Source organism: Vipera berus (genome assembly GCF_964194415.1).
Source record: "Vipera berus genome assembly, chromosome: 2".
NCBI classification, from domain to species: domain Eukaryota; kingdom Metazoa; phylum Chordata; class Lepidosauria; order Squamata; family Viperidae; genus Vipera; species Vipera berus.
Window position 1 is genome coordinate 227,862,362 of NC_138203.1, and position 23,940 is coordinate 227,886,301.

Genomic DNA, 23,940 nt, shown 5'->3' on the forward strand with positions numbered 1-23,940 from the left:
GCATCCATTTTTTAGTATTGTACAGCAGCAAACTGAAAAACTTGGTCTCATATCTGACCACATGTACTTTCTATTGCTGGGGAGGGAAGGAGGGAGGAAGGAATGGATAGATAGATGATAGTTAAATCATCAACTGGAAGCAGGCGCATGTAATTTATTACTTTATTGTATTCTATAAAATTGCACTGTAGAATATGAAACCGTATCTTATTAGTCATGCAATTTGCCTCAGATCGAAGATTATACCTAAGGATCCAGTCTGAATACATTCAGTTACTGTGTTCTCTGGCTCCAGTAATATTTTTCAGCTTTCAGAAAGTTCTGTTTAGTGGATGGGAACAAATATAAGATCTTTTTTCCAGCACCTGATTTGCCACTTTTTTAATGCTGTCATCCAGGTTTTCAGGAGAATCTAGAGATAATGGAAACAGAAGCAATTTTTCCTTTAAAGACAACACCTAAATGAGAAACAAGACAGTATATACAAGCTGCTAAGCAGGTGGCAACAAGTGCATATTCTTATTTAAGGGAAAGAACATATTGTTGGAAAAATGAAAAGCCTGCTTTGACCCACGTTCTAAAGGAACGGGTTCAACAGGTACATAATCTGAAGTTGCACTAGGGGTCTCCTAGCCAGGACTGCTAGCTTCTTATTGAGCAGGAGTTGTGAGTCCAGAAGGATCCCCAGATTGTGCATAGGGTCTTTGTGGGGCAGTGCCATCCACCCAGAACCAAAGATAGTAAGTTCCCAAATCCTGATAGTCCCAAAACCTAAAATCACATAATCTTGTCAGATCTTGTCAGTACCTGGCCAATCTAGGCTCAGAAGCAGACCAAGGTCAAATCTGGTTAATAATTGGATAGAGGATTTTGAAAGGCTATCAGATCAATAAGCCAGATCCAAAAGTCTCCCCCCCAAAAAAAACACAACAACCCTGGAAAGACAGTGGCAAGCCATCTTTCCAGCAATGGCATCAAAATGTAATGTCCAGGGGTCGGCAACCTGAAAAAGTGAAAGAGCCACTCGGAACTGGTTCCCTCAAAAAGAACAACCCGGGGAGCCGCAAAATGTGCATGGGCATGCACGTGCGCATGCACAAAACGGGGCTTGATTGAAGAGTGAAGCCTAAGGCGAGACACACACCGGCCCTGCCCCCATCCAGCTCTGGTATGGACGGCTCTGCCGTCCTGGCTTCTCCTCCCCTTGGAAATGACTGCTCCGAGGGAGCGGAGGAGGAGTTGGACGGGGAGAAGGAGCTGCTGCAGCAAATCTTCTGAGGCTGCTGCTCGGACTTGCCTATCTCAGCTTGCTGCAGGATTTGGGGGGTTTTGTGAGATTTTTGCATGCAGTTTACTTGGGGGGGGGGAGGAGGAAGCGCGGAGCAGCCAATCAGAGCCGAGATTGTTTCCTTATTGAAAGAGAGAGAGAGAGAAAGAAATAAGGGAGGGAAGGAAGGAAGGAAGACAAGCAGGAAGAATATGGGAAGGAAGGAAGATATAACCTTCAGCAAAGCAGCCTCCCTGCAAAAGAAACACATTCGCACTTATGTGAGCAGACGCGTGCCCCCACAAGCAGCTCCCGCCCCCAACCTCTCTTAAGCCAAAAAACCTCACCCTGCCTTAATTGTGGGCGAAACCTGCAGAAAGCCCAACCAGTCCGTGCAGAAGCGCTACCTGCTCGCCTTTCCAGGGCGCTCCAGCCCAGCTTCTTTCCTCCCTTTTAGCTGGACAACCTTTAAAATCAGCCTTTTCTTTTTATTTATTTATTTTGGGGCAGGGGTGGAATCTGCAAGCTTGCCAACTGGGACAGTGGGTTGGGCCGGAGAAGAGTGGGAGCGAGGAGAGCGGCCAGGCCAGGAGGACGCACAACCTGCCCACCAGCTGATCCAGGCTGAGCTCACGAGCAAGCCGGGTGACGCCACTTTGGAAAGCAAAGGTAAGCAAACTCTTCCCTTCTCCCTCCAGATTTGATTTCATAATCCCGGCTACTTTTGCTTTTTTTTTTAAAAAAAAGATTTTTTTAAAAAAGGAGCAAGGGGAATAGGACAGAGAAAGAGAGAACGAAAGGTAGACGAGGAGGGCTCCTCCCTCCCTCTCCAAGGCAAGCTGCCCTCCTCTCCATCCTGCGCCCCCTCTCCCAAAGAGTTTGGCTGGCAGTTTGTCAATCGCAGCTCTTCCTCCTCCTCCCCCTCCCCATTCCAGCTTGAGCAGAGAGTTTGTGCCAGAAGAAGAAGAAGAAACGGGGCGCTTCCCCCCCACCTGGTTTCTCTTCCTCTCTTTTTTCTCCCATCACTTCTTTGGCGCGTGTTTGCTGGGAGCCCACCCAGATTTGAACACCTTGGATTCCGACTCTGCCTCCCACACACCCCACCCCCATGCATTCCTTATTCCGGCACAGCCCACCCCCTTTTTCCTGTACTTCCCATGAGTATGCAGGGGCACACCTAGCTTTCAATGGGATCGGCATGGAAGGTGATGCTGCCGCTGCCGCCACTGCGAAGAAGGTAGCAGCCCCAGCGCCTGGGCGCAGAAGCCAAAAGGGTGGCTGAGCGCCCCCTGCGCCCCTATTAAGCTCTCTCCCTCCCTCCCTGAGCCCCGGAACGTTCCCCCTTCCCCACTACTCTGAGCGCCGTTGCGAAACTTCGGTTCAATTGCAAGGGGGGCAAGCGAGGGGACTGTGAGAGTGTCAAGGGGCAAACCCTGTGGGGTGCCAGGCTTGGGTTTTTTTTTTGAATGTGCCATAAAATCAGGAATGAGGAGCTGGCTGGCTGGCTGGGAAAACTCCCCTCTTTTGCCTGTTTCCCCCCCTTCTGCCTTCCCAGGAGGAAAACACCAAATTCTCTTTCCAAACTGCAATGCCCACCTGACTCCTCTCCTGCTGGCGCCCTGCTCACAGATCCCGATGCTGCTATTTCGGTCTTTTTGGGTAGCCCCTGGCCTGGCCAGGAAGGGAACTTCTGGGGACAGTGTCCCAGAAGGGGGGCTGAGAGGTTGGGCAGGCAGCAAGCTTGCTATCGCGCTCATAGAGAGAGAAAAAATAATGAAAGGCACGCGAGACGGCAGCAGGGTTTTCGGAGGAGGGGAGCCCGGGAAAGGTGCAGCAGGTGGGAAAAGGGCTGCTGCCGTCTCACCCAACTCCCTCCCCACCCCACTCTTTCACAGCAGGGCCGTCCAGCCCTTTTCCCACCTGCTGCGCCTTCCTCGGGCTGCCCTCCTCCGACCATGCTGTTGCTGTCTCACCCGACTCCCTCCCCACCCCACTGGGTGAAACAGTGGAGGAGGTCAGTCCCAGGAAGGCGCAGCAGGTGGAAAATCATGCATGCCTTTCATTATTTTTATGATGAGGGAATTGCAGGTAAAAGAGAGGGCCAGCGAGCTCGAGGCTTGCAGGAGGGAAGAGCTGGAGGGCTGGAGAGAAGCCGAGCAGGCAAACTTAAACAATGAAAGCAGAGGCCACCTCGGCTCGCCCTTTCTCTTCGCCGCTTAAGCCCCGCTTAAGCCCCGCGGTGTCCGCGCCCGAAACGCGATGGTGACCAGCCCGCACTTCATTTCTTCCACCTTCGCCTCAGAAAATCCAGAAAGAGAGAGGGAGAAGGGAAACACAAGTGCCTCTCTCTGTCTGTCTCTCTTTCTCTCAGCACGATAGCAAGCTTGCTGCCTGCCCAAGCTCTCACCCCCCCTTCCGGGACACTGTCTCCAGAACTTCCCTTCCTGGCCAGGCCGGGGGCTACCCAAAAAGACCGAAATAGCGGCATTGGGATCTGTGAGCAGGGCGCCAGCAGAAGTCAAGTGGGCGTTGTAGTTTGGAAAGAGAATTTGCTGTTTTCCTCCTGGGAAGGCAGAGGGGGGAAACAGGCAAAAGAGGGGAGTTTTCCCAGCCAGCCAGCCAGTTCCCCATTCCTGATTTTATGCCACATTCAAAAAATCCCAAGCCTGGCACCGCGCAGGGTTTGCGCCTTGACACTCTCAGTCCCCTTGCTTGCCCCCCTTGCAATTGCACCGAAGCTTCGCAATGGCGCTGAGAGTAGTGGGGAAGGGGGAATGTTCCGGGGCTCAGGGAGGGAGGGAGAGGAGAGCTTAAAAGGGGTGCAGGGGGCGCTCAGCCACTCTGGGGCTGCCCTCCTCCACTGTTTCACCTAGTGGGGTGGGGAGCAAGTCAAGCGAGGTGGCAACAGCGTGGTCGGAAGAGGGGAGCCAGAAGAAGGCTCAGCAGGTGGAAAAAGGGTTAGACAGCCCTGCTGCAAAACTCGGGTGAGGAGGGAGTCGGACGAGATGGCAGCAGCGTTTTCGAAGGAGGGAAGCCCCAGGAAGGCGCAGCAGGTGGAAAAAGGGCCCACTCATCTTTCCAGCAGTCCTCCAGTCTCTTTCCTCCACTGCCGCCATGTGCAGTCCGAAGAAGAAAAGAGGTGTGTGGGCAGTCCCACAAACCAAAGAATTTCAACCAATCAATTCAAACTTCGCAAGTTTTTTTTTGTGAGAAGTTTGAATTGATTGAATTTTTTTGGTCCCACTTTTTTTTTCGGGACTGCACATATGGCGGAGGAGGGCTGGGAGCCGCAGGAGATGACTGAAAGAGCCACATGTGGCTCCAGAGCCGCAGGCTGCCGACCCGTGGTGATGTCCATATCCATGAAATCAACAGGAATAAACATTTACTTGAAGGATTTTTAAAGATACTTTGTCACAGCTGAAACAGCAATATTGAAGTCAATTGCAACACTTACCTTTTTCTAATGATACTATTGTGTAATTATTCTCAAAAGAAGCTTCAGTGCAGAAAATATTTGCAAGTAGCACCTAGAAATCAGTTAAGTCATTAGTGGTTTGAAGTGATTCTGTTCCTAAGTGCACTTCCAGAATTTTAATGTAGTTATCCTGATACATGTGGTTTTGACATAAAATCGGCTTACTGAATTCTAGGTACACTATCTGTTTAGCAAATTGAAACTGACTTGCTTTCTCTTTCTCTCTCTCTCCCTCTCCCCCTTCATAGTGCCTGTTTTCTCACAGCTGAGTAGCTCCATGACTGAAATTTGAAAGAATAATAGAAGAGTTTTTTTATTAGTTGCCTGTACAATAATCAGAATCTAATAATAAATTCAAACCTTCTGAAAAAACCCTTTAATTTTTACATTTTGTTCAATGTTTGGTTTTGTAATCTAACAATCAGCTTGAAACATTGGCTTTGTCCTTTAAGACAGGGGTCCCCAACCCCTGGTCTGTGGACCATTACCGGGCCGCGGCATGCCAGCAACCAAGCCGCATAAACAAGGAAAGCCCCATCCACAGGATGCAGGCAGCACACAAAACCACACCCCTTCCAGTCCGCGGAAAAACCTCTCTGCACGTAACTGGTCCCTGGTGCCCAAAAGGTTGGGGACCTCTGCTTTAAGACATACTTTTCAATATGTAAATTCTAGCAGAAGAAGAATAAATTTGCTAATTCACTGTTAAAAGGCCTACTGTAGCTCATCTGCTAGTGGATGCAGGATAATCAAAAATAACATGCTAGACATGTTCAACTCCAATATCTACATGCAAACTTTGTACATGGGGCTCCATTTAGCTGATAACCATAAGAAAATTATTTTTTAAATAATACCACAACTGGAAATCAACGTAAACCTTGTTTTCAGTTAAAGTAAAAATAATCTGAATTCCCCCTTCTGTCTGCTTTATTATATTGTCATTTAATTTCATCATATCATTAAGATGTAAAACAAACTCACCTCATGATCATGATTATTCAAACCAATGCAGACTGATCGACTAGCCCTGGATATGACTGCAGTCATTGCATATAAATTAATAACAATGTTTGCCACTTTTTTAAGAACCATCTGCTCATCCACAATAGTCTAGTATTAAAGAAAACAGTAATAATCACTAGCCATAATGAATTGTAATGATTTTAAACAAATACAGTAATCATCGTATTGCTATACTGGTATGCATCTTGTAAGCTATATTAATTTCAAAATTGTTAGATTATGGAAAACAACCGGATTTATATATATATCCTAAGGTAGTGTTTTAGTGGAAGGAAACTTCAGACATTTAATTTCTCTAGATTAGGATATAATAACAAAAAGGTGAGAAGACAAATAAAATACCCTCTGATTTATTATTCTGGCCATGTTTACCTTGCCAAACCTTATTAGTAAACTTTCAACTATCTTTCCAAACTCAAAGATGTTTTCTTCAAGTTTCTTGACACTTTCCTGCAAAAAAAAAAAGATACTATTTTCATCTCAACTTGAGACATGGTCATAAAGTACATATTTACATGACTGGGTAATTTTTTTCAGTCTTGAGTTTAATGGCTCACATTATGCACACGATGTAGACAGCTATTCAAAATCAATGTGTCAAAAAAATAACTGATCTTTTGTTGGTTTGTTGATTTTAATACAAGCAGACTTTTTATTAAAAAGAGAGTTGGTGGTCAGAAGGAAGAACATATGTTTTTAAAGAAACCAGAGTTAATGCTTTGACATAGGTTTTGCAATGAGATTATCTTTTAAGTTTCAAACTTTTTCTTTTTGATAGTTCTATTACCAACCCAGAAAATATATTTGTTTTCTTAATTGCATGCAGGCTGAAGAACTAACTCATGGGGGTCAGTAAAAATGACCTTGTTCAGCCAGTAACTTTTATCAGCTTTACACCTGCAGCCAATTGAAATATACATTTCAAAAAAATGCTCCTTATTCCATAAAAGGGTCATTTAGCTCTTTTCACACATCAAATACCATGGCTTCGCTATTAGGCATAAATATACTGATACCAAGAGCAAGGAATGTGACATATGACTGAAGCATTATAAGGTAGTTTAGTAAAGCAGTCCAACCACAATTTGGTTTATATTTATATTAACTGATATAGGATTTGGTAAATACAAATAATTGCATAGATTTAACAATTTCTTAGTGAAGCAACGAGTTTCTAAACTTATGCAAAAACTCCATTGTAAATACCAAATTAATTTTATCTTATTTATATCATTCCTTTTCCAAATGTGAATAGCAGGGTAAAATATTAATCATTTGAAAAAAGATTTCACTGACAGCAGCAAGAAGTAAGCATACAAAAATTATCATGCGAAAAAATACATTGAAGCTGGAAAACAGCAGTCAATTCAGTAAAAACAGTTAGACAAGGAGATATCTTCTTAAGGGGACTGTACAAAAGGTTACATGTGCTTTTTATGTGGACAGTCCCAAGTTCTCCAGGCAAGTTTCCCAAGATGCAGGAAAGCTATTGGCAGCCAATTTGCAGGATGTACTTAACCAAATCAATGAAATATCAAATGTATCATGCAAATTCAACAGTTGGCTATTTCCCGATTAAGATCCTGGCTGAACTAACCCAAAAGTACTTGCATTTAATAGTAACGTAGCCAGGCTCAAAATCACAAGAATAATCACAACTACTGTTATGTTTCCTAGTTATTTTTATCCCCCTTAAAAAAAAAAAACCACCACCAGAAGCTACAAAGGATCATTTGTTAAGAAAAATCCCTTCGTAGCCAAAGGGGCTATTCTACAGCAGCTAGAGTGCGCAGAAGGGGGCAATTTCACCAATAAAGGACTAAATGATCAAAATGCATTTTTCAATCTTAGCAACTTTTTAAGATGTGTGGACGTCAATTCTAATAGCATTCCCCAGCTGGAGAATTTTGAAAATGGAGATCCATACATTTTAAAATTGCCAAGTTTGCAAAATACTGGCCCAAACTATGTAAAATCAAACGTATTTTGTTTCCTAAGTAATAAATGGAAGAATTTGGTATTGCACTAAAAAGCCTGGAGGACTATAATAGGTGTATCACTTCTCCATACGGAACGCTTACTTTGAGACTGGGATGAATTTCTCCTCCACGTCCAATTACTTCTATGCTTGGAGGCTTGCTGCCAAACAGACGGCCCACAAGTAGATTCCACATCACTTTTACGTTTCTTTTCTTGAACTCTCTGCAGAAGAATTATTGTATTAAATGGTGTACCCATGTAATAATGTGCATAATTGTCCTTTTTTCTTCTTCACCTAAGTACCTAGTTTATTCAATATTTGTTCCCACTACTTTTCATTCCTACAAACTGCTGCAGCTTCGGTTCATGAGGGAAGATGGAAGGCAGGGAGCCACACTTGTCAGTTCAGGAGCAGCCTTAAGTACAATGTGACAAGAGCTCTGCTCTGAAAAAAAAATGAGACTCCTGCTTTTTGGGGGTATTCGGGTATTCAGTGGCAAGAGGTGAAAATGCATCTTAAACTTCTGCAAAACCTAAGGCACCCCAAATGCAATGAATTAAGAGGGGTCAAATCGTCTTGGCTGCTTTGATGGCCACTGTCAAGTATCAGTTGTCTCTGAAATGTGCTTTGTATATGCCTGGATTTACTTTTAACCTACCAACTACCCACCAAATTGATTTGGCTGCCCATCTTACATATAGTACATTATTCTGGCTGGCTTATAACAATCAGCAAGAAAACAATATAAGTAAAAATCTATGAACAAAACTAACAGAAATGGAGTAACAATACAATAAATAAATTATAAAATGGGGCAAAACTCATTTAACAATGAAAAGTTTGGGCTCAACTGTCATAAGTCAAGGACTGCCTGCATAGATAAAAATTCTGACATATCATAGCTACTGTGGTATTAGCAGAAACAGCGAGTTCTCATCTGCAGAATCCTTATTATCAGATAAGCTACCTCGAGTTTCCTTGATTACATACCCTTTCTACTGAATTGATGCCAATTCACAGCATCAGTAGTTAAATGACCAATATAACAAACATATTTTGTAGTTTTTATCAAGTTACAATAGGCTTAACTTTAAAGGAGAATATTTGTAGCAGAGGAATGAAATGAGGGGACCTTGGTGCTCTCTGAACTTGGCTGTTGCAGACATTTCATTACCCAAACTAGGTAACATCATCTGACCTACTAAAACTTACTTTAAAACTATCCTTCCAGAATAATACAAATGGACCATTATTAAAATGATCCGTTAATGCAAGCTGCATATCTTCAAGAAAAAAAGTGAAGCATTATTTTCCTTTATTGCTGTTCCTACTGACCAATTTTCAATCTACATCCAGTATTAATTCAGTTAATATGATTATTTAAAAGAATTACATACTTTATTTTTTCAGTTAAGATTTTGCCTGCATATTGCATGCCTGTCAAAGCAATATACATCCTCAAAACTTCATTTGTTCCCTGAAACAGAAACAGAAATATTTGAGCAACTTAAATCTGTACTAAAGTCAGACTTTATTTCTGTCAACAGCTTGCAAAGATACATTTCAATGTTGTTCAAACATTAAAAGTGCCTTACTGTTATAAGACTACGGAACAGTTATTATGATGTATTTTCTCTGAAAGCATAACTATATAAGAATTCATATTTACCTCAAAAATCATAAGTATCCTACAATCCCGGAGATAGCGCTCATATGGATAGTCTTTTATGTAGCCAAGGCCTCCAAGAATTTGTAGCGCTTCACTCACACAAACCCAAGAACTTTCAGAACTGAACACCTGTCCGTAATCGTAGGAAAAAACCTGTTATTCTTAGAAAAGTGAGTGTTTTTTAAAAAAAACTTAGCAATATAACTTAAACTTTAGTTTAAGTTATTATTGAATTTTGTCATGCTAGTGGGATGAAGATGTCAAACCATATTTTGAATTATGAAAAATAGCATGGGCTTTTTAAATGGAGATAGATTTGGAATATGTTCTGATTTTTATTTTATTTTTTTTGCTTTCTTCTGCTAAGCCATGGTGGTGCAGTGGTTAAAATGCAGTATTATAGGTTAACTCTGCCCACTGCCAGGTGTTTGATCCTGACCAGCTCAGGGTTGACTCAGCCTCCCATCCTTCCCAGGTCGGTAAAATGAGGACCCAGACTGTTGGGGGCAATATGCTGACTCTGTAAACCACTTAAAGAGTGATGTAAAGCACTATGGAACAGTAGATAAGTCTAAGTGCTATTGCTATTTTGAGGTATTTATACTGCTAGAAATTCTACAATCCTCCAGTTCTGATATAGCCATTCTTCAGTGCCATTGGAAAGCAATATTCTGAGAACCAGAGCCAGTTCTCAACGTTCTCACAGAATGAACGTTCTATATAGCATTTATGTGTGATATGAACAAAGCTAAACAAGTGGGCACATAAGATATGCAAAGCCCCAACTGAATTTGAATAAATTTGCATTAATTTGTGAAATCAATGTAATGAAATTTGTAATAATTTCATTGATAATTTCTACAATCCTACCTGCATTTGGGAACCCATCTAAAACAAATGACTGTATTGGGGTTTATGGTCAACTTACACTATAGTCAAATCTTGGTAACTGGCAAACTGGAACAATGGGCCCTATCCAACAAAATGAGTTTCAATGTGGAGAAAAGCAAAGTTTTACATTTAGGCAAGAAAAATCAAAGATATAAGTAAAGATTAGGTGAGACCTGGCTCAAAAACATTAACTGTGAGAGGGACCTTGGAGTCTTAGTGGACGATCACTTGACTATGAGCTAGCAATGTGCAGCAGCAGCCAAAAAAGCCAACACCATCCTAGGTTATATAAACAGAGGCATAGAATCAAGATCACACGAAGTATTAGTACCACTTTATAAAACCCTAGTGAGACCACACCTGGAATACAGCAGCCAATTTTGGTTACCAAATCACAAAAAAGATATTGAGACCTTGGAAAAAATTCAGAGAAGAGCAACTAAGATGATCCAAGGCCTGGAGACTAAAACATATGAAGAACGGCTACAGGACTTGGAATTGGCTAGTCTAAAGATAAGAAGAAATAGGGATAACATGACAGCAGTATTCCAGTATTTGAGAGGCTGTCACAAAGAAGAGTGGGTCAAACTATTCTCCAAAGCACCTGAAGGCGGGACAAGAAACTGATCAAAGAGAGAAGCAACCTGAAATTAAGGAGAAATTTCCTGACAGTGAGGACAATTAGCCAGTGGAACAGTTTGCCTTCAGAAATCGTGGGCACTCCATCACTGGAGGTTTTTAAGAAGAGACTGGACAGCCACTTGTCTGAGATGGTATAGGTTTTACTGCTTGAGCGGGGGGCTGGACTAGAAGACCTCCAAGGTCCCTTCAAGCTCTATACTATTCTATTCGCATTCTATTGTTTTCATTTCAATTAGATGTAGAGAGTCTTGCAGATGAGCAGTCATATAACAACAAAAAAGAACTGAATTGATATAACCAAACAAAAGTATTTAACTAGAATAGTTGGAAATGAAGAAAGGGGAAATATATATTTCTTGTTTTCAACATTAGCAGAAATATTTCTAGCTTTACACCAATATCTCAATAAAGCTTACTTTAACAATGGCAGCTTCAACTGAGCAATCTGGGACTCCTGGCCTGTCCATCATTCCTGCAGTGAGATAGGCCATGCTTTCCATTACATAAGCTTTCCTAGCCATAAGAGCAAATTTCTCCTGGAAGATTCATTTAAAAAATCCATTATATTTAAATATTCTGCATAAATTAAAAATAAGATTAGAACTTCTCATTTTCAAGAAATTATGATCTAATACATTATAAAACTTGCAATAATTCATTTTATTTACAACTACTGTACTGTAAATTTTTAAACAATTGTTACAATTTGATGTCGCTCAAAGCGTGTTAAATTCCTTACCATTTCTCAAATAAATTAAACAATTTCTTATTTACCTGAATTAATCCAAATTCACTCAGCTTCTTATTGAATTGTTTTCTTGTACAAGCATATTCTGCAGTCATTTCTTGAAAAAGTGAGAAAAGGAGGCAATTGAATAAGCCTATGTATTATGACTGAGTCTGAAAAGCAACAAATTGTTTAAATGTGTCAATAAAAAACAATTTAGAATTAATATAACAAATGAAACTGACTCATCTCTCAGATGGACTACATGAAATCCCAATGAAACTTTTGCATCAATTTGTGGCACCATCAGTGAAGTGTCAATTGTTTTTATATTTAAACATTTATATTGAGATCACTGATAGTAGTTGCATAATTTCACTGATGTGAAATATAATTGCCATATTTCAAAATATTATTTTAATGACCTTATGTCCATTTATTTCAAATACAAAAAAGAATGGTATGAACTTCAGGATATTTAAAGGCAAAGTGCATTTTAAACATTCATGTTTGCCTCAGTTAAAATTAAAAAATAGTTTTTCAATGGCTTGCACACGTTTTTCTTCCAAACAGTTGTATAAAGTAGGTAAACAAAGAACACTCTTTTTGAGCCCAGGACACATACAATTTGTTTTTAAATGTAATGTGTGCTCTGTAACAAAAAAACAAAGCCCTGCCTTATCATCGTAGGCAAATCATTTCCAGGAGACTGAGTAAAAAGAAGGAAGTGATTCCAAATCCCCACGTGGTAGGTATTTATGAATCTCTATAGCACAATAGAAACTTGTTTCCTCCACCAAATCTTGTGATTTTCATTAAAAATTATACATACAAACAGCATTTAGACAGTTTCTCCAAACCACAACTCTCTAAGAACATCACTCCAGGGTCCACCTAGCCCAGGGGTAGGCAACCTTGGCTCTTTTATGACTTGTGGACTTCAACTCCCAGAATTCCGGAGCTAGCCTTACAAAGGTATTAATTACAAGCTTTCTCTCCAGCTAGCACCTTTCTCAACTTTGTAACTTGCTGCACTAATGTCTATGGAGATTCTCAGTCATCCAGGTCATGGTTGCTCCAAAGATGCTTTTTCACGAGGCAACTGGACTTTCTGGTTTTTCTTTGAAGACGTTTTGCTTCTCAACCAAGAAGCTTCCTCAGCTCCGACTGGATGGTGGGGAATGGAAGGAGTTAAATAAATATTTAAAAGGACGGATTTAAATAAATCCATTCCCCACCATCCCAGTCAGAGCCGAAGAAGCTTCTTGGATAAGAAGCAAAACGTCTTCAAAGAAAAACCAGAAAGTCCAGTTGCCTCGTGAAAAAGCATCTTTGGGATTGCTGCACTAATAAATAAAAATCTCAACTGCGATCAAAATAAAGATCAGCATGTAATTCCTAAAGAAAATACTACGGCAAATAGATGCAATAACCAAAACTAATATTTATAAGGATATGACAGTAATCTTTGCACAAAAGGTCCCAACACAAGAACTTTAACTGAACTTGGCAATCCAGAAGCTTAGCCTTACCGATCAGTTTCTTAAGCATTCCAGCAGAAGCACTGCCCATGCTAAATCTTCCACTGTTTAGAATATTCATTGCAACCTGAAATACAGATAGGTATAAGGAAGATGCAAATGGTTTTTCTCTTTTCTTTTATGCAAAACCAAGAGTGGGGTTTTTCATTTAGCTGGAATTTTGGACAATTGATCAAGATATTTTAGGATTAAGGGTAATTTGAAATTCACTCTAAACGTCACAATGAAGTGGATGGCATTATCTCTACATCTTACCTTAAACCCTCCTCCAACTTCTCCAATAACATTCTCTATAGGAACTTTTGTATTTTCAAAGTGAACTTCACAAGCTGTAAGATTGAAAATGTTCAAAGTTTTGCGATATCCTTGGAGATATAAACACTCATAATGAAATCAAAAGACTTGAAGAAGATTTCAAGACTAGGAGTGAGGCCTAAGACTAATTATGGAGCTCATCATTCTAATTTCCAACTCTTCCCATTCCCCAATTTAGACAAAACCTGTGGCTGTTGCCAACAGGACTATGTGTTATATTTGAAAAATTCCAATTAGATGCGGGTTCTCAATGAGGTGAATAGATGAGAAGAGGTATGTGTACAATTCTATGAGTCCAGATGCTGTGTCCTGTGTTCAGGACTAATTCATTTAATTTAACAAAAAGGGCTACTTAAAAGAACTTGAATGTAATATGCAATGTAATATATTACATATTAATTAACATAGCTACTATGAAAAAAGATGATCCCTGTTCTAGACTCCTATACAATTACAAACTAATATAATGTGTGTTAAGATCTGGCATGACATTAGTCGTCCTAAACATTATTTGTGTGGAATGCATGCTACAAAAATGCCCATTTCCTATCATATGCTTATTCTGAATGGTAGGTATAATTGCACAAATCATAAATTACATTGAGTTTCTGATAAAATGTTATTTTCAGCAGGACAAAGATGACAAAAGGACATAAACAAATGTGGCATATGAAGTCCCACCATCTGCCACTAACTTCAGTTAATGAAGGATACATCTTACAGAAGAGGATAATAATGGCAGTGGGGTTTTACTTGGAAAACTGCAAATATTCTAAATGCAGATATGAAGTAAAAATGTGAATGTGATCATGCAACTAAAAATTTTCAGAAAATATATGCTTATACTTTTTGCCAATTAAAAAATTTCTGTACCAGACATTTTAGAAAAAGTTGTTGACAAAAACCCTGAAATTGCTTTTGAGGTTTAGTAAACAATTTAGTAAACAAGGGACGCGGTGGCTCAGTGGGTTAGGACACTGAGCTTGTCGATCAGAAGGTCGGCAGTTTGGCGGGTCGAATCCCGAGTGCCGCGTAGCAGAGTGAGCGCCTGTTACTCGTCCCAGCTTCTGCCAACCTAGCAGTTCGAAAGCACGTAAAAATGCAAGTAGAAAAATAGGGACCACTACAGTGGGAAGGTAACAGCGTTCCGTGCGCCTTTGGCGTCCAGTCATGCCGGCCACATGACCACGGAGACGTCCTCGGACAAGCGCTGGCTCTTCGGCTTTGAAACGGAGACGAGCACTGGCCCCTAGAGTCGGAAACAACTAGCACGCGTGTGCGGGAGAACCTTTACCTTTACTTTACCTTAAACAATTTGCACTTGTAACTTCCAAAATAATGTGAATACAATTCTTACTATTAGATCCACGTATACCCAGTTTGTCCTCTGCTTTTCCATTAGTGATTCCACCAAAAGCTCTTTCTACAATGAAAGCAGTAATTTTGTCTTTGAATGCACCATCTTTATCAACAATTTTGGTTTTTGCAAACACAGTAAAGATATCTGCAATACCACCATTGGATATCCATATCTGCAGTTGAAAGAAAAGAACACATTTTATGTTCCACTCAGAAGAAAAATGAAAGTTACTTCACTAAATACGTATGAACTGATATGCAGATGTTGTATCTTTAGTATTCATCTGTAACATTTTCTTTTCAGAAATAATTACCGTGTGAATACAGATCTGACAAACTGGATTCAACACTGGGAAATGAATCCTTTTTAAACACTAAATGGTTAGAAAGTTCACACAAAGAAAAGCACCTTTGGATACACTTGCTTTCTTATTAGGTTATTTTAGTATCTGTGCAATTCACTCTTGAAAAAAGGCTGATATCATTCAGCTAGCTTTCTCTTTAGACACGTAGGTTAAATCGACATTGACAAAGTAGCCTGTTCTGTACCTTTGAACCATTCAATATGTAATGCTTTCCATCTTCACTCAAGGTGGCTCTGGTCTGAATGGATGCAGCATCGCTTCCACTGAAATACGGGTAAATCAAGAAAATGAGATTTGGTAGCTGAATTGAGCTACTGAACTCAAAAACCCTTTCCCTCTCCAGAGAAATCTAAATCTGAAAAGGCTAGGCATTCTTCTTCTTCCAAACATTTAAAATAATTCCTTAAAATGGTTCTTAAATTGCTCCTTTGAGTAACAATAAATGGGAACTTAATGTACACCCAACAGAAAGACACGCAAACAAATTTGTACACAAAGAGGGTCACTGTCAGATACTCTCATGCAGCGTAAGTGGCAAGAGTTTCTCCACCTTGCCTGAAGCTTCCACCCCCAGAAGAAAACCACCCAGCTTTGCTCTCTGGAATTTGTGTCATGGACCCACAGGGGAGGGTCTCTCCGAATGACGACAGGGTGGCCTGCATTCATTGCAGCTTCACTATGCCTTGCCCTGAGTGAAGCTTTTGGGCTTGTCATGTGCCTTTGGGACTGTCCTGGCCCTTTGAAAAAAAAGCAGCTTATAAACTCTCTGGATCATCTATCAGGTAGTTGTGGAGAAACTAACTGTCAGAATCCATTTATATCACATTCATAAATGTATGTTTAAAACATTATCCCGCCCCCCCATGGATTCTGCCATCTCCCGAGGAAGGAGGAGCGCATGTGGATTCAGCCTGCCTTAGGTTATTTCAAAGACCAAGGGGAACCTTTTGAACTGGGGGAACAAAAGGGAGGGTTAGAGAAGAAGGCATCTGGCCTGTGTCTCCATTTGAATTTGTAGAGGAAGAAGGCAATAACCATAAAGATTCAAAGTTCCCTTTTCCCACAAAAGGGATGACACGAAGTAAAATGATGGGGGGCTGACCAAATGGGGGTTGAGGGAAGGGGGGTTGAACCAGGAACTGTCTTGTATTTCCACAAGTCCTGTCTTGTATTTCCACAACCAAGCATGTCCTAGTAAAAATTCCTTTTGGACTAGAACTGACTCCAAGAGTTTTTGTTTTCCTAAGACGTGGATTGGGGTGGGTCCTGACACTAACACGGGGAAAAGTCTATTAGCTCCCCTTGAGTAAAAAGCAGGACAGCAACATTTCTCCTGTCTCCCTTTCAGTCTGTTGCTACTATCATTCAACAGCTAGGTGCTTCCCTTTGGCCTCACCCTCACGGTTTCCGCAGAGCCTGCTTCCCCAGCTTGTCTGTCCTTTGTCTTTTCTTTCAAGCTAAATATAAGACAGTCTTCCCCATTTTAAAGGCACAATAATTGTGTGTATGCCCTCCGGCTTCCCTCTCAAGTGTTTGTCATGTTGGAGCAATTCCAGCAAGAAAAATGTAATTACGTGTGCGGACATGGTTCAGATTCTAAGAACAGATGAAATACACAGCAAGAATTACAGGTGGTCCTCAACATACAACCGTTCGTTTAGGGACCGTTTAAAGTTACAATGGCACTGGAACAAGTGACTTATGACCGTTTTTCCACACTTATGACTGCTGCAACATACCCATGGTCATGTGATCAAAATTCGGACATTTGGCAATGGACTCATGACGGTTGCAGTGTCCTGGGGTCATGTGATCACCTTTTGTGACCTTTTGGCAAGTAAATTGATTTGTGCTTCTTAGATTGTAAGCCGCCCTGAGTCTTCGGAGAAGGGCGGGATATAAATGGGATTAAAAAAAAAAGTCAACGGGGAAACCAGAATCACTTAACAAACATGTTACTAACTTAACAACTGCAGTGATTAACTTAACAACTGTGGCAAGAAAGGTCATAAAATGGAGCAAAACTCACTTAAGAAATGTCTCACTAATCAATAACAAATTATAATATTGACATCCTAAATTTTAATTAATATTGATATAATGCCTTTATTCTCTAATTTCATACTCTTAAGATATATAAATAATGGAATGTCAATGTGTTTGTGGAGTGGGAATTGATTAAATATGCATTTACTGCCTTAGATCATTCAAAGTTTAGCAAGAATTTCTTCTTGTACCTCTGCAATTGTTTTGGGACAAGGGTAAATATCTACAACTCTGAGCTTTTGATGAAATGAAAGGTTATACTTGTCTGTAAGTATATCTGTCTGTAGTGAGGGAAAGGAGGAAGCTTGCCCTCTTGGACGCCTTTTTTTCAATGAACAAGGCTTCTCCCATTCTCACAAGGTTTGTCCCAGACACCATGGTGAGCATATTTGTTAAACACCAAAGTGGGTTAGCATTATTCTGATAAATGCAAATAGGAAGCAGAATATGGCTTAGCTAAGGCCACAGGGCCAGTTCTTGACTGGAAATCTTTCTCACCAGGGATCAATCTCACCTGTAAATAAATTTAATCTTTTAATGAGTTTATTACAAAAATGCTACCTTCCTGGTTCTGTCAGACAAAATGCTGCAATGTGCTCCCCGGAGGCCAGTTTAGGTAGATACTTTTTCTTCTGTTCCTCAGTGCCTGCGATCAGGAGCCCCTGCCAACAGCAAACAAATAAACCAACCAGTTAAGACAGGGAGGCATTTTTGAATTATAGGTATTGTGCTCACAGAAACAAGCTATTCCTGAGGGCCCTGTCATTCCAGGAAGTGATATTCTGAGCGTCGTGTCTATGGAGATTCTCAGCCATCTAGGTCAGGGGTCGGCAACCTCGGCTCTTTTATGACTCGTGGACTTCAACTCCCAGAATTCCTGAGCCAGCATAGCTGGCTCAGGAATTCTGGGAGTTGAAGTCCACGAGTCATAAAAGAGCCGAGGTTGCCGACCCCTGACCTAGGTCATAGTTATCTCAAAGGTGCTTTTTCACAAAGCAAGCAAGTCCGGTTGCCTTGCGAAAAAGCACCTTTGGGATAATCTGAGTATCCTGGCTTCGTGCATAGCTAGTCTTCCTAAACTGGCACAGCACCTGTTTCCAGAAATTATTAAATGAAAGGGGCACTGACATGATGATCATTCAGTTAGGTAATGAAGGCAATTTCATTAACAGCTAACGTAAACTCTTCAGAAAACTGTATGAATTAGTACATACTACATTTTAAAACTTCTCAGAAGTTAAATGTATTTATCTAAACTGAATTAAGTCCATGCTGCTTTTGTTTTGGCCTACTATTTATTACACAAATTGCTCTCAATGTTTATATAAATGGAGTTGAGCATCTTACTTGTTATTGCTCAAATCTAAGATTTCAATTTATTATCAAACTTGTTTAATCTCTCTCTCTCTCACACACACACACACACACGCACACACAGACATAATTTGAGCCTTGGTGGAGCAGTGGGCTAATGCCTCCTTAAGTAACACCAGCTGCCTGCAATTAGTGCAGGTTCGCATCCCACCAGGCTCAAGGTTGACTCAGCCTTCCATCCTTCCGAGGTAGGTAAAATGAGGACCCAGATTGTTGGGGGCAATTAAGCTGACTTTGTAATAATGCCGCTTGGGGGGTGTGTGAAAGCCCTAATAAGCAGGCATATACATAGAATGAAGGCTACTGCTAAGCTTGTAAGCCGCCCTGAGTCTTCGGAGAAGGGCGGGATATAAATGGAATTAAAATAAAAAATAAAAAAAATAAATAAAATAATTTCCTATTATCTTCTCCAGTTTTGAAACACTGACTCTTATGGCGTTAGATAAATACAAATTAATATGTTAAAAAAGGAAAAATTACCTTTAGCCCTATAGCCTGATGAGCTGCCAAAGTTACAGCAATAGCTCCATCTTGAGAAGTTATTTCTCCTAGACGGGCATACATTGTGTTTGAAAGACCAAGGCCACCTGGAAAAGGAAAAAAAAACTGTGTACAACACAAAAAATAAATAAAATTGCTTTGTGATTTTTTAAAAAACTTTTAAATTAACTGAAATTTTAATTTTATTAGAAAACACTTTCTGTGTTTATGAAAGTAAAGAAAAAAAAAGCACTGACTCTGTTTGGGATTGCGTACTATACAGTATTTCAGTTGCAGGTCCAGCCTTGGTGTCTGCACCTGTCTGCAGCTCTTTAAAACTGTAAAACGTCTCCTGAGACTGACAGGAAATATATATATATCATATATACTTGTGAATAAGCAAACATTTTAGTTCCAACCCCTCCCCACCACATATACACACACAATTGCGCTTGGCATATTTTTATGCTACATTGGTTAAAAAATTAAGAGGTCAGTTTACCATATATGCAAGTATATATTGTATATTGCACTTCTTTTAAAGAGTTGCACAAAAGTTCTGTGTTCAAGTCCCAACATACTCCAAAGCTCTGTTCTGCAACTGAATCTTATAGAAAGTTCAGTCTTATTGCTTAAGCACCTAAACAGAAATATAGCCAACTTTCTGTCAAGATTGTTCCCCATAAAATATTATTTAATACCTGTTTCCATTCTGTTTCACCAATATAAAGCAACTCTATATAAGGTTTCATTTTTTTACACATCTGTCATGAAGACTCCAATGCTTTATTCTATAATCTTGCTTTCATTACCAGCTATGAGATAGAACTACTGTATCCACCAATGGTGTGTAAGTCTAAGCATCTAGGCAAGAAACGGAAAGATGGGGAACATCTTATGATTGTATATGCTAATTTATGTAAATGTGTATTAAGGGGTTTCCCGAAAGAATCATGTTCTTTTGAACAATACTACTAGTAATAATAATTGCAAGTGAAAATTTCAACTTTACTAGCCCCCAAATACTACAAAGAAACAGCACTACTACATCAACTCAAACACAAATAGAAATTTTAAATCTACAGGGAAATAAGATTTTCAATTCTTTGAGGTAAATAATTAAAAACCTATACAGGAGGAAACTAAATTAAAAAAAAATTAAATTAAAAATATGTAAATATGTATAAACAAATGTGTAAATGATCAAAGTATTTCTTGCTCCTGAAGAGGGAAAAATACATTCATTTTCACTCACCATATTCCTCTGGTATCTGCATGCCAAAAAGCCCCAGATTCTTCAGCCCATTAAGAGTTTCTTGTGGAATTTTAGCATCTTGATCAATTTTCTTAGAATCCACTAAGAAACACGAGAAAACAGAGATTATATCTGATCGATAATTAGATGACTCAACAGTTAAAATTATTTCAGCAGTCACAACAGAAACAAGCTGGTTCATTCTATTTTAGTGACTTATACTTATTTAGTTACAAAGTTAGCAAAGGATTTAAGTCAGGCCTGGGCATTTTATGGCCCCCAGGCCTCATCCCTGGCCTTTTGGCTATCTCTGTCTGGATCACATGAGGTCAATGGGAAATTAGAAATCAAATGTAAATAAGGTGTAACATATATTCTTACTGGTAGCAGCTAATCAAAGCTATATAATTTGCTACTTTTTATAAAGTGGTAACATTAACATTGAGCAGAATTAAGCTCAACCGATTGGTTCAGCCCTCCACAATAGTCCCAAGTTTCTTATATGGCTCCTTGGGAAAATTAATTGCCCACCCCTGATTTATGTCAATATCCTTTCTTTAGTTTTAGTGTTATTTCTCCAGCTGTTCATAACCATTCTGGCTTCCAAATTTCAGCTAAATTTAGAAGAACATGAAGGAACACTTCTTTCTAATAGAAGTAAACCTCAGGTATTAAAAATATGTCCCAAAATGCCATCAGCAAACTCAGAGAATAAAGGAGAAAAAAAGGTAACTTTCTGAAAAAGTACAAATGCAGGTTCCAGCACAGCATTAATAAAACTCCTTAGTATGATTCTTGCTATTTTTCACTTTTTGCTAAAAAAAAAAATACAGATAAGCAACCTTGGACATTTCCTTGTTAGTATTATATTTTATTTTTATATTTGGCATGATGAAAACCCTTTCAGAAAAAGATTTTTTTAAAAAAGTCCCCAGGAGGGCAAAATTGTACCTTCTTCCTGGAAGAATTTTTCCACTGGTGCTACGAAGTCATTGATTTCTTCCAATTCTTCATTGCTAATTTCAGGATAAGGAAATACTTCCTTCTGAAATGACAGATTTTAATGATTTTTTTTGTAAAAAAAAAAGTTGCTTATAGTGTTCGAAGAAATGGCCAGGGCCATTTAGGTGATTGAGTTCAGCTTCCTGCAAGTCAGCTGTCTCTAGTCTCTGCTTGAAGATATCATGAGATGGGAAACCCACCTGCAGCCTACTAGGTATCTGATCTTACTAGTAAACTATCCTTAATGTTTTATCACTATTTCACAAGAGAGCAGATATTGTTCATCCAGGAATGAGCCATATAATTTAAGGAAAAGGAAAATGGTAACTTCTAATCATCTCTCTTTCAACACTTCAGAAGCTTATTTGCATTTTCTATAGTGTCATGTAATTTTAAGCTGAAGTGATAGAAGTTCCTTCTGCTCAAGCTGTAGCGATCCTCTCCTTTAAAAAGTGTTTTGTCTCTTTCAGGCGTGAAATATTTAAACAGTCTCAAAATCCTGTTTCCCTCTATAGTAACCGTAGGTGGCTTATATGTGGTTATAAGACAATTTCTTATAAAATTAAGTAGAGTTGCACCAGAAAAATCAATACCAAAACACACAGAACACTTCGAGATAAGATAAAGGTGAAGCCACAGCATATTCTAATTCAAAGTCACTTCAGGACACATTTATCCAAAGTTCTGACACAATCAATACCAGAGAAAAAACAGGTTTTCAGGGTCTTAAGAAAGGCCAGCAAGGTTGGGCCCATCCAATCTTGGGAAGGAGGCTGTTCCAAATGCAGGTGCTACAACAACACAGAATGTCCCAGAACTTTAGATTAGACCTTCCCTAATCAGGCAGCTACTGATTAAGCACCTTCACTAATTTCACGGTGATTTGATGAAGAACAGGGATAGCACTGTGTGTAATGAACGTATTTATGGCGCAGCCCTCACTTCAGTAATTTCACGGTGATTTGATGAAGAACGGGGATAGCACAGTGTGTAATCAACGTATTTATGGCGCAGCCCTCTATGGCATATTACTCACAGCAGCCCTAAGCTTCTTTGGTCTAATGTGGTGTCTGATTTAAAGAAATGTTGACCTCTACTCTGAACCCCTACTCTGGCACAGCAATGAAGCAGAGACCTGCCCCTGGGAGGATGGTGAAGAGAGGTTGGGTGTGGAATGCCTTCTTTTGTACCAGCTTTTGTGCAGAAAACCAATTTGTTGGAGAAGGCTTGGGCAAATGTGAATGGCCAGACTTGGGTAAGCGAGTGCTTGAGATGGAGGCTTTAGCCTGTTTTCAAACTGGTCAAATGACAGGTTGTTGATGCAGAGGTGCTCTACACTGGTAGCTCCTCACATGGTCTATTAGTCTCCTGAAAATGCAACTGACACAAACAGAAGACCTACCTGCCAGTCCACCAGTCTTCTGTAAGACTGACAAACCTCTGTTCCCAAATAGCCCAGCTGACAGTTTGATGGGACAAAGGAAGGAGGTGGACTAAAGCTCCCAGTAGTGCTGCAGTCTACCAACCCACAAGCAGGACTTATCTTTGGATAGAGATATACCAATATTACAAAAGACGGGTACATAGTTCTACTATTCTATCTGTTTCTCTGGATAGAAGGAGAAACTAGCAGAACTCCCATTAATTTCACTCTGCTCCAAAATATCCAAAACGAGATAAGTGTCAGAAAGACTTTGCAAGTGATTATAATGTCAGGAAATAACCTATAAAGCATTGCTGGAAATGAAAGATGCAAATGAGCCTCTGAATGACTTTGCTTACCGTATCTATACAGATGATGAATAATTTGGGTGATAAGACAGAATTCCATAATATAATTGCTATGGGGTTTAAATCCCTCCCACATTCCCCACAACCAGCACAATTTCTGGAGAAGACGTACAAGGAATGGTAAAACCATGGAAAATCAGTAGCACCCACACAGAACTCAACTCTCCACACAATGATACTATTGTTAGTATGAAAACTTGCTCGAAAGTTCCAAAAGAATTAACAAATGTATACACTCCATGTTCTTTTCCCAGTAAAGGACATCCAACAGAGTGACCAAGATTGTTTCAGTGCCAATCTAGGACAAAAGCCTTATTGAAACAAACCTTGAAAGTTGCAAGCAAGAATGAACACAGCTGATCTATCCCTTCCTTCAGAAGATATATTCCTTAGTTATAATTACTAAGATCTGAATATTCTTATTAGTATCTGATATTTCTACAATCTTTTTGAAAAGCTATATAATTGCTTAGACTGAGCTGGCCACCACCCTTCTCGTTAATGTGATAAGATTTTACACAAAATGACCGAGCAATATGTAAAAGTACTTTGTAGATCCTTGCCTCAAGAAGTGATGTTGGCTGGGCCCAGAAATTAAGCAGTCAGCCTGTCTTAGTACAGTAGTGGCCAAAATTGGGAAAACCTTTTGGGAAAAGTGTACATTTGAGGTCTGATGGCTAATAACACCATTTTTTTGGAGTAGTACCATAAAATTATATATCAATGAAAAG

At 39.9% G+C, this 23,940-nt stretch overlaps 2 protein-coding genes across 3 annotated transcripts in view; one reads left to right on the top strand and one right to left on the bottom strand.

Annotated features, from left to right (window-relative positions):
* CFAP92 (cilia and flagella associated protein 92 (putative)) overlaps window positions 1-5,722 on the top strand; it is a 33,585-nt gene extending 27,863 nt beyond the window's left edge. The window contains exons 12-13 of the mRNA XM_081319560.1: window positions 1,778-1,936; window positions 4,994-5,722. Coding sequence (XP_081175686.1) covers window positions 1,778-1,936; window positions 4,994-5,037 — 203 coding nt within the window. The 3' untranslated portion in view covers window positions 5,038-5,722. The remainder of the gene's footprint in view (window positions 1-1,777; window positions 1,937-4,993) is intronic.
* ACAD9 (acyl-CoA dehydrogenase family member 9) overlaps window positions 149-23,940 on the bottom strand; it is a 29,478-nt gene continuing 5,686 nt past the window's right edge. Inside the window, exons 2-18 of one of the 2 annotated variants that reach the window (XM_081319558.1) lie at window positions 21,368-21,461; window positions 20,417-20,518; window positions 19,162-19,268; window positions 17,869-17,969; window positions 15,446-15,524; window positions 14,895-15,069; window positions 13,478-13,551; window positions 13,214-13,289; window positions 11,729-11,799; window positions 11,371-11,490; window positions 9,422-9,550; window positions 9,150-9,229; window positions 7,853-7,973; window positions 6,144-6,221; window positions 5,730-5,858; window positions 4,725-4,797; window positions 149-412 (exon numbers count right to left, since the gene is read on the bottom strand). In XM_081319558.1, the coding sequence (XP_081175684.1) occupies window positions 312-412; window positions 4,725-4,797; window positions 5,730-5,858; window positions 6,144-6,221; window positions 7,853-7,973; window positions 9,150-9,229; window positions 9,422-9,550; window positions 11,371-11,490; window positions 11,729-11,799; window positions 13,214-13,289; window positions 13,478-13,551; window positions 14,895-15,069; window positions 15,446-15,524; window positions 17,869-17,969; window positions 19,162-19,268; window positions 20,417-20,518; window positions 21,368-21,461 (1,710 nt within the window). In that variant the 3' untranslated portion in view covers window positions 149-311. Of the gene's footprint in view, window positions 413-4,724; window positions 4,798-5,729; window positions 5,859-6,143; window positions 6,222-7,852; window positions 7,974-9,149; window positions 9,230-9,421; window positions 9,551-11,370; window positions 11,491-11,728; window positions 11,800-13,213; window positions 13,290-13,477; window positions 13,552-14,894; window positions 15,070-15,445; window positions 15,525-17,868; window positions 17,970-19,161; window positions 19,269-19,418; window positions 19,478-20,416; window positions 20,519-21,367; window positions 21,462-23,940 lie in introns of those variants that run through there. The other variant, XM_081319559.1, reaches the window with a different exon arrangement.